The 20,137-nt window shown below is 43.7% G+C and overlaps 1 protein-coding gene across 3 annotated transcripts in view; it reads left to right on the plus strand.

Annotated features, from left to right (window-relative positions):
* Positions 1–20,137, plus strand: part of AGPAT3 (1-acylglycerol-3-phosphate O-acyltransferase 3) — an 88,715-nt gene that overhangs the window by 57,995 nt on the left and 10,583 nt on the right. For all 3 annotated transcript variants that reach the window (XM_036394485.2, XM_054518188.1, XM_036394399.2), the window contains 3 exons: positions 12,841–13,067; positions 18,952–19,121; positions 19,922–20,083. In XM_036394485.2, the coding sequence (XP_036250378.1) occupies positions 12,890–13,067; positions 18,952–19,121; positions 19,922–20,083 (510 nt within the window). In that variant the 5' untranslated portion in view covers positions 12,841–12,889. The remainder of the gene's footprint in view (positions 1–12,840; positions 13,068–18,951; positions 19,122–19,921; positions 20,084–20,137) is intronic.

A 20,137-nucleotide genomic window follows, 5' to 3' on the forward strand; every position in this document is an offset into this window, starting at 1 on the left:
GTGTTACAAAGTTTATTGGGGCAAGCTGGAAAAAAAATCCAGTATAATTTACTGTGTCTAATTAATTTATTACGTTCCAGTTCATCTGGTTGCTCCATGGCTCTGCTCTGGCCACTTGCTGTCAGTGAAACTCTGTCTTCAACAAGGGTGGAGAAACTGGAAATTTTTTGCAACCTGGGAGTTGTGCAAAGCAGAGCAAGTGACTCAGGAAAGGGCACTTCAGCAAATCTACTGTCAAATTGAAAATCCCTGCATAGAAATACAGAAATGCTGAAGTTAGAAATGCTAAAGTTTTTCTCTGGAATAGTTGTATTTCAGTCTGGTTTGTTTGGTTTGGTTTGAGTTTATCTTTTTTAACAAAGAAAATATTTTTTTACCTGATTAGACTTCAGAATTTGGGACCTAATGGGAGGTTTAATTACCAGATACAAGGCAGATGTTAATCACAAATTAGAAATTAGGAGTCAAGGGGGTGGCATATTATCTAAGCATGTTACTCTTGAACTATTTCTTAGTATTTTCCCCACACTGTTTAATTAATGCTTTAAAAGTGTCATTATCAGAGTCTAGACATAAATCTGACTAAATCCTGTTTTATGGTGCCAGTTGTAATTGTTGGTAGCTTCAGGTTTTTGTATTCATAAAAATGCATTTTCACCCATGCAGTCAAACTATCAGTCTTAATAACTTCAGAAAGAATGAAGGGCTTTGGAAAGATATTGAATTACTGTGAAAATCCACTCTGGGTACTATTCTTCTCACTAAAGAGCAGCCACAGCCAGAGTGTAAGGGAGGAAACAAGACCTAAGTGCCAAGGAAAGGCTTGGCTGCTTTAAAATTCAGAGACCTCATTTTCTCCCACCTGCTTTTTATTCAGAGATTGCAAGAGACATTTTTTTTTTTCCAACTCCCAGTTGGGTTTTCAACTTTGAATGAACTAGTTGAAATGAAGAAAATACTCACTACACCTGCTAGCTCTATCAAAACCAGAAGTAATTAAGGCAGAAAGTCTTGGTTTGCAAGAGAAATGGAAAATGCTTACATTTGTGGGGGAAAATGTCAGTATCAGCATTTGCTCCATGGGAAAGGCTGAAAAAATAATAGAGCTGCTGGATGCAGAATGTGATTTTCTGGTGGTTAAATCTTGACATGATTTCCAGTCAGGGGGTGCAAAAGTCCTGAGTTCTTCAAAATAGAAAAAGTACCCATTTTTCATCTATTTGAGAAGAACTTGCAGAGGTAACTTACAGCTCCAGCTACTTCTGTGAAATAACATGTTTGTAAGTTTTGGTCTCAGCCCCTTTTTATCATTTTAAGCAGATAGAGTTTGTTTTGCTTTTTTTAGTGTTTGGTGTGTTGTGTTGTTTTGTTTTTTTAATCAAACCGAAATCCTGGGTTGTACTTTTGACTCACAATTTACTTTATTGCTGGTTTTGCCCACCTTCATGCCAAGTGGAGGGGAGGTTGTGGCTCCTCCTGGCATGGGGGATTGTCACAGCCATGGGAATTGTGTCAGCACCCAGCCTGGTCAGGGTTTCACAATGTTCAAGGTGTTTGTGCAGCAACAACAGTGACCTGCATGGGGAACAAAGGTGGAGAAACCAAATATGTGTCACATTTTCAGCATTTGAGAAGTTAAGCTCAGGGTAGGAGTCTCTGTTCCAGTTGAGAACTGGGAAGAATTGCTTCCTTTTGTCTGTCCTTTTTGCAGGAGTACGTCTAAAATGTTCATCTTAACTTTCTTACTACTCTGCACTGGTTGATCTATGCATTAACAGGAAAAATTCAACTGGCAGCAATCAGTTTTGTGGGAAGGGAAGGGATTTGATGCTCTTGCCACATTGCCTGTAAAAAAGAAACATTAATGCTTCTGTCCAAATGCAAATTTTACCACAGATTTGTGGGATTGCTGATGCAGTGTAGCACTTACAAAGGTGTTCAGAGTGCAGCAGGATGGAATAAATGATGAGCTGATTTGAGAAGAGCATTGATTATGGCCAGCCATAATTGTGGCATTACTTTTCAATCATGAGATCCATGCTCTCCTGGTTTCCACTTCCCACCCTTCTCTGATTACAATGCTGATTTTCTAAAGGTAATTTCTTACCAAATACCAGCATAACTACTGGGTTAAAATTGTGTTCTTTCAGGCCTACAATTCCTAGGCTGGAAATGGCTGGACCTCAGCCTGTTTTTGTATCTGTGTGTATATTGATTTATGAGCAGAGTGATTTTCAGATTCAGGGGTTTCTGCCCTGTTAGTGAGACCTGCCTTTGGCTGAGGGGCATTGCTTGGTGTGTCAGCACAGCGCTGCCTTCTGAACCTATGAGATCTCCAGAGTGCCCACACTGTGAGCACCACACGTCTGAAATTGGTCATCCCCTCCATCCTGCTCCTTCCAGGGATAAACATTGCTTCCTGCTCCCTCACCCTCAGCCCCAGAAACCTCAAAGCCACAGCAGTGTGGTGCTGAACACAAACTGGCCAGTCTTGGCTTGGCTGCAGGGAGCAACATGAGCACAAGTGGAGAATCAACAGGGCCCTCTGGGGATGTTTTACATCTGCAACACCCTAAAGCTGTGTGCTGTCACTAAGGAAAGGATTTCCCATGCCTTGGGTACAACTTTGGGAGTAGGAAGCAAAACTCTGTGCTTGTTGGAGATTTGTTGGCTTATTTTTCACGATGAGCATTCAAAACTGCTTAAATATCTTGTGGTGCTGGTGGTGATTTTGTTCACTGCAAGTGCAGCATGAAATGATGTGTGGGCTGTGCAGGGAGCTCCAGCTGGCTCCTGGCTCTCCCAGGTATCCCTCCCTTGGTGTACAGGGTTAAAGGGGTGCCCTGTGCTTGCCTCCTCAGCCAGGATTTTCAGCTGGAATGCTGTGTGCAGTTCTTGTGCCCCCAGCACAAGGAGGATGTGGAACTGTTGGGTGAGTCCAGAGGAGAACACAAAGTTCATAGGAGACTGGAGCACCTCCCCTGTGGAGACAGGATGAGAGATTTGGGGGAAGAGGAGAGAGAAGGAGGAGAGGAGAAGGAGAAGGAGAAGAGAAGGTTGTGTGGACACTTCAGAACAGCTGTCAGGATCTGAAGAGGCCTACATGAAGCCAGAGAGGAACTGGAGTGACAGAACATGGGGAATGACTTCAAACTGGAAGAGAGTAGGGTTAGATTAGATGTTGGGAAGAAGTTCTTCCTTGTGAGGGTGCTGAGGCCCTGGCACAGGTTGCCCAGAGAAGCTGTGGCTGCCCCATCCTAGGGGATGTCCACGGCCAGGTTGGACAGGGCTTGAAGCAGCCTGGGGTAGTGGAAGGTGTCCCTGCTCATGGCTGAGGGTGGAATGAGATGAGTTTCAAGCTATCCTCCAACCCAAACCATCCTGTGATGTCCCGTCTTATTTATCTCTGGTGAGTGAACCTGTCTGGGGAAAGAAAGGGAGTGTTCAACAGCAGGAGCATCCCAGTGCTGCCATAATCTGCTCAGTTTGACCTCAGGCAGGACACCCTGCCATTGCACTTGGGGTGAGATTGCAGGGAGCAGTTACCAGGACTCAAAATGTTTGCCTGTCCTTTAAAGAAGTGCAGTGGACCTGCTGGAGTGTGCTCAGTTCTCCAAGAGCTTCTCCCAGCCTGCTTTTGCTCTCCAAGCAAGCTGGAAACGTGACAGTTTTTCAGAATTTGGGCTTGACACACAACCCGAGCACCAGGTGGGCAGGCAGTGCCTGCAGCTCTGTGCAGTGATGGGATGGGCTCAAGGCCACTGTGGCACAAAGCAGGGCTCTTGCCCAGGCTGGGAAGCTGTAGGTGTGTGTGAAAGAGAAGAACATGACACAAGGGAGGGAATAGGGAATTAAGGAGCTAGCAAGGATCCTCCTGCTTCTCCCTTGAGGGAGTTCTATCCAGAGTGGCAAAGGGGGGAGAGTTGCTGCCACCAAGCAGACAAGGCCAGGGAGAAGTTTAAAAGTTCCCAAGAGGAGGAACAAGGCTGGCAGAAGGTGTTTGATGGCCATTCCGAGTGAGTCATGCTAAGCTGTCTGTCTGGAGCCAGGAGGAATTTGCAAAGCTGAATAATTGTTCCTATTTATTTCTTAAAATATACAGAATATGACAGTGTTCTAGCTCGTGCATTTCAGTGTAAATGTCTTGCAGTGGGCTGGTATTTTCCCCTGGTTTTAATCCTTTTTTCTTAGAAATTGCAGTCTTGTTTATCTTCTGCTGCTCCATCCTGCTGTGTCTTGCTGTGCTGGTGGGATCATGGATCCCCCTTGCCTTGGCTCATGTCTCTGTGCCTTCCACTAAAAATGAAACCAGGGATAATCCGTGTCTACCTGATTTTGGTGTTCAAAATCAGGCTAATTATGTGGTTGTATGGTTTGTAGAACAGTGTAAGTTACAGGGTGTTTATTTTTCCTCCTGATAGCAAGCAGGTTAAAGAAAACTTGAGCTCAGATGGGTAAACCTTGGTGATCAGTAATATTTGGGACAAGGTTTGTTAAGGCTGAGTTCTGCAAAAGCTCTCACAAGTATCTGTAAATATGCATATACCCACAAAACCCATCTGAACCTGTGAGAAATGAGGCAAACTTGCCAAATTCACAATTATTATCTAATCTAAATTTAATAGCAATTAAGGTTTTGTAACTATAGTTCTAAGAAAAAATTCATTTTGCATTGCTCATACTGAAACAAAAGTGTGAGACTGCACACTGAGGGATGACAAATGTGTGTATCCAGGGGAGAAGCAGCACACAAACACCTACAAGCAGTTGTAAGTGACATACTCTAATAGAAACTATTGTAAGTTTATTAAAATATAAGGCAGTGATTGTCTTCCTGGAGTAAACACAAGTTGTGGGGTGCCTTCCCTGGAAAGCTCCATGCAGAGCCCTCTGATGCCTTGGGAGTATGGGAGGCTGTTTTGTGGGAAAAGTGATGTCAGCCTGCTCTGGTGAGACTCAGCCATGGCATCAAAGTTGTTTGAGCTGGTTTTACCCAGGGAACTCGTGACAGAATCTCTCTGGTTTTCCTGTTGGGAACAGAAAATCCCTATGAAAATACCATTATTTTCTTTGTCAATGAAGAGATGCTTGCATTGAGAGAAATCCTGCAAGGAGTTTTGCTTCCTTGTGGGGGTTGTCATGCAGCCAGCAGATTTCTAAGCAAGTCAGGGTTCATTTTGGTTATTCAATCCATTTGTTCAAATAGAGACAATGTTAACTGAAGGGTGTATGCTGAGAAGAAATTGAATTTGTGCCCACTTGCTCCCTCTTTTTTGTGCCAAGTGTGATACAAAGAAATGGTTGAAATTAAATTTTGAAAACAGCCATTTTAATATTGCTGGTGTTTTCAGCTGTAATATTGTAGCAGAAGTTAGAGAAAATATAATTTCATCCCTAGTGGTGGCACAGGCACAGTGCTTTTTGCAGCTCTTGAGGAGGCTCAGTCATGTCAGTAACATTGCATTTAGGGCAGGGAAGAGGGAAATCTGCCCCCAGGTGCAGTGATGTGTAGTATTGAGAGCTGGCATTTTTCTGAGTTGTTTGAATACTTTGCTTTGTTATTATATTCTGTGGTCTTCTCACTACAAAATGCAAGTTAAACAACTGGTTATCTTGGTATTTTTTTTCTTAGAGCAACCTGAATCTTGAAGATAAGAATGAAATGTAAAAACCTCTCATTAAGTCAAATTCTATATATCTGTGAAATGATCATGAATGTCAGAGCCATAAGCACAGCTTGCTTGCTTTCTCTCTTTCTCTCTTTCTCTTTCTCTCTTTTTCTCTCTTTTTCTCTCTTTTCTCTCTCTTTCTCTCTTTCTCTCTCTCTTTCTCTCTTTCTCTCTTTCTCTCTTTCTCTCTTTCTCTCTTTCTCTCTTTCTCTCTTTCTCTCTTTCTCTCTTTCTCTCTCTTTCTCTCTTTCTCTCTTTCTCTCTTTCTCTCTTTCTCTCTTTCTCTCTTTCTCTCTTTCTCTCTTTCTCTTTCTTTCTCTTTCTCTCTTTCTCTTTCTCTCTCTCTTTCTCTTTCTCTCTTTTCTCTTTCTCTTTCTCTCTCTCTCTTTCTCTCTCTCTTTCTCTCTTTCTCTCTCTCTCTCTCTCTTTCTCTCTCTTTCCCCCCCTCTCTCCTTCCTTCCCTCCCCAGAGTATTGGCATTTGATGGAAATGGTCTTATCAAAAATCTCCACAGATACTGAGCCAAACCTATTGACCTATTGAGTGGAAGTTTCTATGGCTTGAATGCCTTCAGATCAAGCCCAAAGTAAGGAATATATTTCAGACAGATAGTTGTGATCATATTCCACTCTTGACCTTTCCTGGAAATTGGCTGTGGTGCTGTTTCAAGGCCAAGATGGACAACATTTCAAGGAATGAGTTTTCATCTGATTTCATGATGGTACCATTTTTTCTATTTGAGATCTTATTCCTAGTTCTTACAACTCAAAACTGAACTTACACCTCTGTGACCTCAGTTTAGCTTAAGCTTCTTTTCCATACCCTTCAATTTTAAAAATTCATGACAAGCAGGATTTTTAATGAACTCTGAATCAGCCTTGCACCTCACTGAGGCACGTTCAGGGAAATTGGACCTGTATTGTGTGAGAAGCTAAGATAATCATTCTGTCATGCTTAGGTTTAAAAGGCTGGGTCTGTAGTAGACAGTTTGTAATGCTGTGTGGGATGCAATTGAGTAGCTGTCTATTTTTACAGCTTATCTGGAGAATCCCTGGTACAGACTGTTCAAATGGGTACCAAAACTGTTGTTATACCTTATTTACTTATTCTCTCTGACTCACTGCTGTTGATCTAAGCTCTGTTTTCCAGCCTACTTAGACACCTGTGGTTGCCAGTGCTGGTTCTAAAATAAACGAGGCCTGAGTGGAGATTGCTTTTAGTGGTGCCATGGCAAAGTGGGCAGGAGTCCTGGGATGCTTTTCTAAAGTCTGGGGCAAGGTCCTGGGTAAATACTCTCTCCATGGGTTTTGTGTGGCTTCTGCATCAGGGGGTCAGGCTCCCAAACTCCTCATCCCAAAAGGAGATGTGGTCCAGTGCAGGAAGTGGGAGCCCATCAATGACCTCTTGTCTTCCTGAATATTTTCCTATTTGCTATGAATATTTCATTTAGCTTTTAAAAGCTGGATAGCCACTGCACTTCTGTCTCTCAGCCAGAAGAGTTTTGTGTATTCTGCAAGGAAAAATTATTCCTTTGTGGTAACTGATTACTTCAAAGCATTGATCATAAGATGATCAACATATTTTTGTGTGGAATGTCCCAGAAATGTCCAGGGAAATAACCTACTACCCCAATGTGGTAATGTGGTATTTCTGAAGGATTCTAAAACAACCAGACTGGGACCTGTACTTTTATTTATCTGACAAAGAGGTATAGGCAGGGCCATTGGAAGCTGTCCCTCATATCTCTGCCCCGACTCTTTGGTTTTCTGATCTCAGGAGGGGTGAGGGAACAGGCACTTAGACTGATAATTTTCATGTTTTTGAAAGAGAAGTAGCCTCAGTTGGAAGGGTAGAGGTTGGAAGGGTAGAAAGTACACTCAGAAAAAGCCATTTTCTCCTTGTTTCTGCTGCTTTTATCTGTCCCCATACTCAGGAAGCAGCTCATGCAACAGGTAGATCTCACTTTGAATAAAAAACAGATTTTATTTTCTTTGTGTGTTTTTGATGAGTGGTGTCTGTAGAATTCTGAAAAATCGTCAGGAAACTCTTGATGGGCAACAAAATGCCTTTTTTTGTACTGCTTCTGACTTGCAACATCATTAACCCTTCCTCACAAGCAGGGTTTGCCAAGTTTATACAGACATCAAGGAGGCTTAGCAAGCTTCATCTGAAAAGTACAGGATTTTAAAATGTGGTGGTAAAAGGTGAAATTCAGTGATCTAAAAGTTTCGCTCATTTCTCAAATAGCAAAAGTAGGTAAAATACCAGATTTCAGGGTGGGGGCAAGGTATTCAGGGCAAAAGATATCTGTAATTGATTTCATGGGTGGAGGTAAATATGGCACAACAGAGATGGCAAAAGCATGTTCAGAAAAACTGCAGGCAAAAGGTCTGGAGGTGTAAATAGTGCCTGCCACAGTTTTTGTTGTTGACAAGCACATTAATTCTCACTGTGTTGGAATATTAGGATCAGTGGACCAGTTTCTAATTTCATGCAAACATCGTGAACTTCAAGGGATTGCACATGCATAACAGCAAGAAATTAATTAAAATCTGGAGTTCAAACTGAATATATTGTCTTACAGAATGATTAGTGGCTTAATTTTTAATTTTGAGTTCATAAATAGCTATGTGTCATGAAATGCTGTAATGTGCATGTTGTGCATTTGACTGATCTCTTAATGAATGCAGTCACACTTCTCTGCCATTCTCCCTTCCAATGGCTTTGAACTTGGCAAATTCCAGTGACATTTGGCTGAGGTGGAAGTCTCCAGGAAGTTTAATCATTAGGACTTCCATGAATGTAGAAAGCTGGGTAAAGGAGAAGAATAATATTCTGACTTGTATTGAGAGGCATGTTGTATCTTTTGGAAACCAGAGAATCCATGTGAACGTGGGGCTTCAAGGACAACTCTGTCCTCAAGTCCAGGACAGAGCCAGTGGCCAAGGCTGAGCCCACCAGAGATGGTGGTACCACCTCAGGGGTAGTGTACTGAGGAAGGAAGGTGGGAGAGAACTCCACAGCAGAAACTGTGGCCAGAGAGAGGAGTGTGAATATGTGGGAGAAGCCCAGGAGGTTCCAAGGTCAGTGCAGAAGGAGGAGCAGGAGGTGCTCCTGGCACTGGAGTGGAGATTCCCCTGCAGACCCTGTCGAGGCAGCTGTGCCCCTGCAGCCCGTGGAGTTCCATGGGAATGCAGAGATCCACCTGCAGCCCCTGGAGGAGCCCACATGGGAGCCTGAAGAAGGCTGTGACCCTGTGGGAAGCCCAGGCTGGAGCAGGTTTGCTGGCAGGACTTGTGGGCCTGCAAGGGACCCACTCTGGAGCAGCCTGTTCCTGAAGGATTTCACCCCATGGAAAGGAACCAGGCTGGAGCAGCTGGTGAAGAGCTCACATTGGAGGAGTCCATGGAGGACTGTCTCCTGTGGGAGGGACTCCCCTCTGGAACAGGGGAGGCGTGTGAGAAGTTCTCTCTCTGAGGAAGAAGGAGCAGAGAGGAGTAATGGACTGTCCACAGCCCCATTCCCTGTCCCCATGCGCTGCTGGCTGAGAGGAAATACAGAAAATCAGGAAGCTGAGCTCAACAAAAAAGGGAGGGGTTCGGAGAAAGTGTTTTAAGATCTGGTTTTATTCCTCATTACCACACTGTGCTTTGATTGGTAATAAATTGAGCTGATTTCCCCACAGTGAGGCTGTTCTGCCCATGACAATGATTGGTGAGTGATCTCTCCCTGTCCTTACCTTCACCTTCACAAGCCTTTGGTTGTGTTTTCCCTGTCCAGGTGAGGAGGGGAGTGATAGAGCAGCCTTGGTGGGCACCAGTCCTCCAGCCAGGGTCAGCTCACCACACCAAGACATTTTTCTCCTTGCCCTTTTCTTGAGAGGCATAGAAATAAGGGAGAGAGCCCTGAAGGATGCAAAGCATTTAAGAACTTTTTCATCAGAGCAGATAGATCAAGACCAGGCTGGATTGGGCTCTGGGCAACCTGGTCTAGTGGGAGGTGTCCCTCCCCATGGTGTGGGGGTTGGAATTTGGTGATATTTAATGCTTCTTCCAGCCAAACCATTTTCTGATCCTATGAAAGCAGGGAGAGTACTAAAGTTCCCCACGGTTCTCAGTGTGGCTGTACAGGAGGAAATGAAGGTTTTGTGGTGAAAGGTCAATGCTGGGAAGTGACAGTGTTTAAGGAAAACAAGGACAAAAATAAGATTTTACCAGCAGGTCTTTAAAAATGCAGATGATATGGATAGGTTAAAAAAATTATATAGTGCTGAGACTTTGCTGTCTTAGGCTGAGGCAGCTGTTTACTTCCTAGATACTTCACTAAGCTGATCTTAATACATATGCCAAATGCAGAAGTGCTGCTTTTCCTTGTTTCAGCAAATTCTGATTTCCCCATCCTCCTCTGACCCTGGGATACAACAAAACAGCTGCTGACCACCTTTAGCCTGTTGTCTTGTCCCTAAATTGCCTGGCTGTCCTACATGGGCAGGGATGCAGAAAACAAAATAATTCCTAGATTAAGGTTAACTTCTAATGATCTTAAAAGTCAAATATAGTTAAGTGAGGGATTGTCAAAACAGAGACTGGCAGGTTTTTGTATCCAGCAGCGAAACTGGAAGGATCAGACAACAACAACAGGACCAGAGGAGGTGATCTCAAGCTGTGCCAGGAAGGCTCAGATTGGACATCAGGAGGAATTTCTTCATGGAAGGTGTTGCTAAGCATTGAACCTGCCTGGGGGAATGGTGGAGTTGCCATTCCTGGAGGTGCTCAAGAAGTGACTGGATGTGAGATTTAGGGCTATGGTTTAGTTGATGAGGTAATGGTTGGTCAAAGATGGGACTCAATGATCTTGAAGGGCTTTTCCAACCTTAATGATTCTATGGTGGCCAGCATGTGGGGCAGGATGCTGGTGCAAGAGTGATAAATCCTGTTTTTCATGTCCAACAAAGCTGGAGAAATCATCCTGGTGCAATGTAAGGAGGGATGTGCCCTTTAGGGTCTGTAAAACAGCAATGTCCTTAATGCTAGAGACAAACACAGCCACAGACTCTGCTCAAAGCCAAGAGGCTGTGGAAGTGGAGCCAAACCATTTGATTTGAGGATAGATAATACCTGACATTCCTGTTTCTCCTTGTGCCATTTGTGTCTGCTTTGTGCCCCTGTCTGAGAGGGGCCAGGCTGTGTGGAAAAAGGCTGTAAGTGCTGCTCTAATGACTGTCACAGATAAAATCATATTGGAAGAGCTTCCAGGATGCTCAAATCCAGCCTTTGAATGGTTTGACACTGGACACAGTCATCAGCAAAGCTGCTTGCACATGGCTCTGCAGAGGGCAAGCAAGAACTCAAGAAACAGCTTGCAGGGGTGGAGGGAATTGTTCTTTTCTTGCTTGCTTGAACTGGCTTTTGAGATACACCAGATGAAGAGAATGACTCTTGGAAGTGAAGAACTTGGTGTTTAATGTTTGGCAGTGTTTATTAGAGCGTGCCAGTGGAAAAGACAAACAAGCCCAGTGCTAGGGAGTCACTGGATGCCACAGCTGCCTCCCACATGGCAATGTGTGAACACTGCTGTGGTGTTTTGGCTGTGTGAGACAACTGCAGCCTTTTGGGGAGGGAAGAGGAAGGAGGGCTCCTCTTGTTCCTTTTCAAACAGAAGTCTCTGCTTCCCAACAGCTGTTCTTAAAGTAATTTATTAGTGGAAGAAATGTTTCTTTCATCCTTACAGGAAAACACTGGGAGAATTTAGATTATTTATCATGAGCTCCAATACTATTCATCTTGCTTTGCTTTCTGTGGTAGGCACAATACTGGCTGTGTTCAACCAGGCTTTTTTTTTGCCTCTCTTATGTGCCTCTGAAGTGGGTAGGTTACTAATGATGCAAATGGATGTTAATTGTGCAAAAACTAGACACTCTGTGCCTTGAAAGGCTGTACCTGATTGGCAGGAGAGAGGATAGAAAACAAGCTTTCACAATTAAATTGCTGTGGAGTTTTATAAATAGCAGCACACCGTAAGCAGGTGGTGAGTGAAAATTATTTGATTTCTCACAGCTGGAAGGGACTTTATTTTCAGACAGCGGGTCCACATCACCTTGGGATGCCTGGTTTGTCAAAAGTATTTGTTACTATCTACTGCTTGATCTGGTCATTTGCCACACTTGCAAAAGCTGAGCATGAAAACCATCAGCAAGCTGTGGCAGAAAATCAAGATCAAGCTTTTATTTTTTGGGTGAGACCTTGAGGCTGTGGTTTGACAGCCTGGCTGGCCTTGCAGGGCTTCCTGTACCCAACAGGTCAAACAGGCCAGTGCTGGATAATGTGGGGTTTGCAATAAACTCAGTTTGGTGGCTTGGTAAATACAGTTTGCTGGGTCAACTTTGTGCTGGCAGGATTTGTAGTGGATCAGGTTTGTCTGAGCTCCTGTGGCATTCTGCTGGTTCAGCCCTTGCCAGTCTTTCTGCACCTGGTATAAATATGGCACAGGCTCAGAGTTAAGGACTAATTTGGTGGAATCAAGATTCTACACCAATGCCCATTCCAGATCAAGTTTGTACTGCTACATAGCCTAAGGATTTTTTATCATTTTACACTTTCCCCCCACACTAACTGGTATATTTGATCACAGAACTGTGGCTTGACAAAGTGACAAGTTATTAAACCTTCTCCAGCATGGGTTTTGAATGTGGGAATACCTGATTTCCATTTCCATGCCTTAGTGTTGGCCAGAATGATGGTGTGTGTGACCAGCCCTGCTCTTGCAGGGTGAGGCTCCTCTTACAGTTCAGGACAGCATCCCTAAAGATAAAGCCCCTGTTTGCACACTGTGAGTGCAGGGCTCTGTGTTCCTCCCAGCATTAACTCCTAATTATATGGTATTTGTTTGAATAGAGGTGTGAGATTAGTCTCTTCAGCAAACAATAATCTTCCTGGTGGGCTGTAAATTGTAAATAATGATTCCTTCCTATTTTGGGCAGGGATTTGCACCGTCACCTGTTTATTGTGTGAAGACCTGCATGAGGCAGGCTTGGAGAGCACGGTGTTTATTGGGGTGGGTTCCTCTTGATGAATGAGCCTGGACTGTTTCAGGGCTTTTGCTTTGTCCTTCCTCACAGCTTGTAAATCCACTCCATTTGACTCTTTTGTTGTTTTGTTTTTTCCTGTTTCAGGACAGTTATTCTGAGTGACGGCCCTTGCACACGCTTCTGAGTGGTTATCATGGGCTTCATTGCCTTCCTGAAGACCCAGTTCATAGTTCACCTCCTCATTGGGTTTGTCTTTGTTGTCAGTGGACTGATCATTAACTTCATCCAACTATGCACGCTGCTCCTCTGGCCCATCAACAAGCAGCTCTACCGCCGAGTAAACTGTCGCCTTGCCTATTCCCTGTGGAGCCGTGAGTATGCTGGGATGGGCTGGGCTGGGATGGGATAGGTGGGGCTGGGGAGGGGCTTTTCTTGGTTTTGCTTTTGTTAAATGGCCTGGTTTAGGGCAAATTTGGGAGAAAACCTCCAAAAGGGGGCCCCTCCAGAAAGCAAACCCACACGGCTCCTGCCCCCAACCGGTTTGGGAAGGATTCCTCAGAGAGAAGTGGAAAGAACCTGTTTATTTAACAGGCACAGCACCCCCAGCACACAAAATGAACAATACAGGATGACACCACTCTTTCACTGCTCTGAAAAAGATGACAAATTCAGAAAGTCTCTCTTGGGGGTGGTTGCTCTGTTATCAGTCCCTCCGGCGCTGCTGCAGCCACAGGGTGCAAACCCTCGGTGTTCCCAGGTCCCAGTCTGGAGCAGGTTCACATAGGTCCAAAAAAGGGAAAGGAAAAACAGTCCAGGAAAAATTTACACTGCTTAGCTAAACTAACTAATGAGCAGAAGCAAAAAGCAAGAGCAAAGCAGGAGCAAAGTGAAAAGCCAAGCAAAAAGCAAAAGCAGCACCATGTACTGCCCTGTCTGTGTGTCCCGCCAGCCGTGGGGGAGCGGCTGATAGCAAAACCAAAACAAAACTTCCACTCTTCAGAGCCAGTCTGGAAGGCACAGAACATGATATCCAGCATAAATGAACACACAAATGGGGATACAAGCATCATAACATCACCCTAGGACATTAACCAAAGGAAATACATATATGCATATCAATACAGGATGACACCAGCCGGGGAATAACGTGCTGTCACCATGATGTTTTCAGAAAAATCCCTTCCCCAGGATTTCTTCTCCTGGGAAGCTTCACCTTCTCTGTGTTTTGCTGCTCTGGAATGTGGTCTGGAGATTGTTTATCCAAACATGTGAATTGTTTTTACTTAATGACCAATCACCATCAGCTGTGTCAGACTCTGAGGAGTCAGTCACGAGTTTTTATTATTCATTCTTGCTAAGCCTTCTGATGTATCCTTTCTCTTTCTTTAGAATAGTTTTAGCATAGCATTATTTTAATATAAAATAATATCATAAAATAATAAATCAGCCTTCTGAGAACAAGGAGTCAAATTCTCATCTCTCATCTCATCCTGGGGACCCTCACAAACACCACAAATGTGCAATGACTCCATGATTCAGAAGGCTGAACAAATGCTTTATTTAGCGATATGATATAATATGATATAATATGATAATATAATATAATATAATATAATATAATATAATATAATATAATATAATATAATATAATATAATATAATATAATATAATATAATATAATATAATATAATATAATATAATATGCTGTATTTATTATATTATATTATGGTATACTAAACCTAACTAAAACTATACTAAAGAAAAACCTGTGACCCTTTACAGGCAGTCACAACACAGCTTTGACCTAATTGGTCAATCAATCCAAGACAGCCATCACCAGTGTCCAACTGACAAATCCCTTTTGGGTAAACAATCTCCATAACACATTCCATGTGTGCCAAACAACAGATGCAGCAAGTAGAAATAAGAATTGTTTTTCTTCTTCTCTGAGCTTTCTCACTGCCTTCCCCAGAAAAAATCCTGGGGAAGTTGTGAATTCTGCTCTCTGTGAAGAGAGCTACAGCCACACATGCAGGTGTATCTGTTTGCACACAGAGATGAGAGAAATGGTAAATTAGATGTAGATTCTTTCAGAGCAGGTCCAAATTTTTTTGTCACAGCAATTATTTTTTTTTTTCTGGAATACTGGGAATTCACACAGAAGTCAAGGGTCTAAAGTGTGTTGTCACTCTGTCATTTAAAAAAGTGGGAAGTAAAGCTCCTCTGCACCTCCAAGCTGGACTGATAGGAGCTGTTACTTGTGTCCCAATGCCATCTTCATCCAGTATCAGCACCTGTGCTAAGGGACCACTGTGAGCTGGCTCAGGTGCATGTGAGCAGCATTGATCATGTAAGAGCCCAGGTTTATTGTGGGGGCTGCAGAGGGAGAGGTCTATCCTAAAATGTCTCATGTAGATGTGTCTGCAGCTGAACTGTGTGACAAACTTCAGAATCCACTTGCACCCTTCAGTGCCCATCTCTGAGGCCAGGTTCTCCTCTTGTGAGCATTTTTTCAGTGGTTCTTCTTCTGCCCATGGGTCAGCTCTGCACTGAGTGCAGCTTCTTTGTTCTCCTCTGTCAGACCTTTGCAAAACTTCCTCCCTGTGGATGCCTTCTTCTCACAGAGCTGGATTTCTGAAAATGTTTAGAGTGTTTAGAAGGCTCCTTAGCCCAAATGTCACCTCCTGTTTCAGCAGTGAATCATCTAATTGGTTTCCATTCTCCATCCCTTCCCTTTATGCATGGCCACTTACCTTAGTGCTCAGCTCAGCATCCAACTCCCACTTTGGGTAAATGAGTCACCAGAATGAACACTGAAATTACAGTTCAGCAGTCCACTGACAGGCACCCACATTTTGTAAATCATCCATGTGAAGTATCACCAACAAAAACTCTCTGAGGTGTCTGGTTCAGTCTCTTTTTAAGCTTGTCCTTGCCTTTACTGTGCTTTTTGTCCTGCCTACTGAGAAGCACAGGAGAAAGGAAATTAAACAGACTAGCAGGCAAATTCTCAGGGAAAAAGGTATTGTAGTAGAAGAGCTTAGTAGAAACTTCCAAATTACTTTGGTTGGATGAGAGTGGGGACATATAGGAAATTTTATTTTTAATTTGCTTGTAAGAATTTCTTTGTGCTTTTAATAATCTAGAATCTGATCTCATGCTGAAAACAATTGCTGCATTAATAGTTAAGCTTTTCTGAGGATATGAGATGCTTGGTCCTTTAGTTAGCACTGTGCATAAAAAAACCCACACTTTAAATGCTGCTGTCTTACAACCTCTAAACACTGGAAATAACCCACACCATTGTTCAAAGAGGTTTGGAGAAGCTGAGCAGATAATTGCTTGTACATAGGATAACCCCTAGTGTGGAGCCTGTTATAAATTAACATCTTGGGAAATTAAGCTATGAAAATCAATGTAAATGTTATGTGGGATTGCAGAGAGCTGATGGCCTGTAAAGGAAGAGCTGCCAGAATATGCTCTTCAATTGTGATTTATAGCAATTTAGGTAAGCTGTGTAAATGCAGTAACCCCAGTGTTGCCATCCATAATGAAATATATTTCAGTATGGAGAAGCCTTTTGGGAAGGAACCTGTAGGTTGGTGTTCTGCTCTGGATGCTACATTTTGCTCACTTTCTCCAAGCTGTTTGTGGTTTTAGGCTGAGGGTCTGTAAGAGAAGCTGCTCTGCCCAGCTGGCAGAGGATCAGCGCAGGGAGGGATACACAGGTGAAACACAGGCTCTGTACTGAAAACCAGGCTCTGTTCTTACTGCCTCTCCTCTCAAATACATAAAGGCCAGCTTCCAAAGGGGAGGGAGAGAGACTCTATCCAATGTTACTGACAGACATTTGGGGAAGGAAGCCTCTCAGGCTCTGGCCCCAACATAAACCCATAAATTCATGACAGGTAGTCTGTACTTGCAGCTCTCCCACGTCAGCTCCTTGCAGATGAATCACACCCTTGGAGAGTGCAGCGTGTTTGGGTTCGTCCTGTTGCAAAAATAACCTCTCAAATGTTGGTACTTCCAGCTGAGGGATATGCTGTGCCCCTTCTTTGCTTTATTTTTAGGGGGCTTATGAGGCTGTAAATGCTTTGGTTTGTGGGACCCCCAGCTGCTGGGGTGGTTGATGCCAGGTGTTGCTTATTCCCTACAGGAATTGTCCTGGGCAGTGCAAGTGTTGCCATTCCTTCATTCAGAAGGATTTCTTGTGTAGCATTGATAGGATCAGTGCCACGCAAAGGAGCTGTAACCCACACACTGAAAAAAGGAAATGAGCCCACTCCTGGTTATAATTACATCATTTGTCAGCACACTTGTAAAGGACAATCTGTTTCCTCGTGTTAATCCTTTGGCTCATCAGCCCTTCTCTCTCAGTATGAACTCTGGCAAATCCTTCACTGTTTTAGGGAAAAAGGTTCTGCAGAAAGTCACATCCACAATGGCCTCTGCAGATTTTTTTCCCCTGATTTTGAAGAAGAAACACACCCAGGTGATTATAATTTTATAAGAAAATGTAGCAGGTACTGGAGGTGTTCCTCCTTGGTACACAGTCAGCAATGGGAAGGGAAAATTGCTCAGAGTACCACGATGTGTTTGGTACCACTGGTCCATTCTCCTGGCCACCTGCTTGGAAGGTGATCTGAGGACACTCTTGCTGTCCTCTTTCCCCTTTTACTGAGCCAGAATAACCAGAGAAAGGAAGGTGAGTGAACAGAAAGCATGCAAAGCTGGGAAGCAGTGATAGAAACCTGTACCTGGCGTGAAGGAACAAGACAATTCTGTCTTTCCTCTGCCATATTTCCAGGTGACTGGGGTTAAGCTCTCTTGGCCAGCAAGGTGCATAACTTTGTCATTCCTCCAAATGAGCAAGTGCTGAAAGTGATACAGGGGAATAACCTGGTGGGTGAGTGAGTGGTCATGAGTGAAAAAATACAGTGCTAGGTGAGCTCTGGACCCTGAGCAGACCAGGACTGGTTTTCCTCATTATTCGCCCAAATCCTGTGTTTGCCTTCTCTCTGGAGTGGTGCAAGACTGGATCCCAAACTCCTGTTTAGCAGTATGGATAGGTGACCTTGTCTGATCCCACTGATCAGAAACCCTTGTTTGGGTAGGTGCTGCCCTGTTTGGCAAAACCAGAAACTCCCAATGGGAAGCTGAAAAACCTCCTGGCAGAGCCTGATAGAGGGAACAGAGGGGGAACCTGCAGGTGTAGTCATGTGGGAGGGGTTGAACTCTTTGTAACTGCTATATTTGTGCAACCACATTTTTATTTCAACCACATCTCATTGAAAGGAAAAAAAAACCCAATGACTACAGTTTGCAGGGAAGCAAATCTTCCTACTGGGAGGATGAACTATTCTCATACTTTTTATAGTTGTCCCATGATGCAAGCAATGCCTTCCATCTGCCTCCATGTACTGAAATGAGGGAAATAAGCTAACCATAGCAACTACAGTCAGTGCATGCTGAATTTAAGTGGAAGGGGGTTTTATGATGAAAAAGGGGAGGTGGAAAATAAAAAAGGGTAACAAATGTTCAGGGTGGAATAAGAGTTGTTGTGATACTTTAAAATTGGAGTAAATGGAGGGAAAAGGGCTCGTTCTTTTGCACTAAAAGAAAGACAAAATTTACCATTCTTATATTTGCCCAGGTATTTTGATAAATTAGCTCAATTTTCTGTTTTTAACTCTGTGTTGATGATCATAATGCAGAACAATTAGAGCCCTGTGTTTTAATATTAAAATCTATCACAGAAGATCTATGTCACTGCATCCCTTTAAAAGACCTTTATTGGTCTGTTTACCTCCATAAGGCTTGTTTCATGTGGAGTAAAAACATTAGGCTGCATCTATGCATAATTTCTATTCCACCTGGGAGGAACTGTGCTCATTTAGTGGAGCAATCAACAGCTCCACTGTCTGTTTTCAGGCATAAAAGTCTTGGGGCTTTTTTTTCCAGTGGTCATCAAATTTTGCATTTGAAATGCAATGCCCAAACTTGTCACTGTTAAAAACTTGCTGAATTATCCATAATGCATATGTCTGGTGCCTTAAATACTGCTTAGGGATGGTAATATGGTGTGGTCTGTACCCTTCCAAGCTTCTGTTTCATCTCTGCTGGATGGGTTTGGTGAAGTGATGGTGTTGGGAGGCAGGAGAGGCTGGGCAGTGAATGGGGCTGAGGAGGAAACTCTAAATGCTTTCTGTAAGGGGTACCCCTAACTCCTCTCTCCACCTCCATCATGTTTGCTAGAGTTGGTAATGCTGCTGGAATGGTGGTCAGGCACAGAGTGCACCCTGTTCTCAGACGAGGCCACGGTGAAAACCTTTGGGAAGGAACATGTCATCATCATCCTGAACCACAACTTTGAGATCGACTTCCTGTGCGGCTGGACGATGACGGAGCGCTTTGGAGTGCTGGGGGTATGTGGGCCATGAGCTTCCCTTTCCTCTGCAGGGTGGCAGGTCTGCTTTGTCAGGACCCTGGACATCCCTCTTGCTGTCCTGAGCAGCCAAGACCCCTGCTAGGGGCTCAGAGACCCTGGCACAGAGCCCAAAACACCTGTGGGTTTGATAATGACCTGTGGAGCAAGTTACCAACCTTAGATGAAGATCAGCAAGCCACAACAGTTTAGGTAGAATAATAGTGAAGTTATCACGGGGTGGAAAAGTAGATTTTGGGGTTTCTGGTATGGGGGTTCAGGAGGCAAGATGGAGGGAACTTTCTCCTTCTTCTTCTTGGCCTCCATCTTCTGCTGTGATGTTGGCACTTTGGGACTGGTTTAGAGTAGAAGCTCACTGTCTAACACAGGTGATAGGTATTGGAAAGCAATTGTAAACATTGTACATGTAGTTTTTAGTATAAAGACATAACACTGCCCTGGGGCAGGCAGAGTGCCTGGAGCTGTCCTGCTGGACCGACCTCGGCAGGACAGGAGAAAATTTTTTATAGATAAGATACAATAAGCAACCTTGAGACCAAGAAATGAAGAGCTCTGACTCCTTCTTCAAGTGTCAGGCTGAGAAAAGAGACTTTCCAACTTTTCTTGGGGTCACTCTGACCAGCTAATGATCCCGACACTGCTTAAAACCCACCTATAAACAGTTTCTTTGCATTTAAGTTCCCAGATCCAACTCCATCATCTTAGCTTTAATGTGTTTGACCTCATTGCACAAATGAGCAAATGACATTTTTGGATTGTCACTTTTGTTTTCTCTCCAAGAGTTCCAAAGTTCTTGCTAAGAGAGAGCTGCTCTATGTGCCCCTAATCGGCTGGACGTGGTACTTCCTTGAGATTGTTTTCTGCAAAAGGAAATGGGAAGAGGACAGAGATACAGTCATTGAGGGGTTGAAACGTTTGTCTGATTATCCTGAATATATGTGGGTAAGTGTTGAGTCTCTCATCTGGTGTTGGCTGCTGGAAGTGAATCAGTGACAG

This window comes from Molothrus ater, chromosome 2, assembly GCF_012460135.2.
Source record: "Molothrus ater isolate BHLD 08-10-18 breed brown headed cowbird chromosome 2, BPBGC_Mater_1.1, whole genome shotgun sequence".
In the NCBI taxonomy this organism is placed as follows: domain Eukaryota; kingdom Metazoa; phylum Chordata; class Aves; order Passeriformes; family Icteridae; genus Molothrus; species Molothrus ater.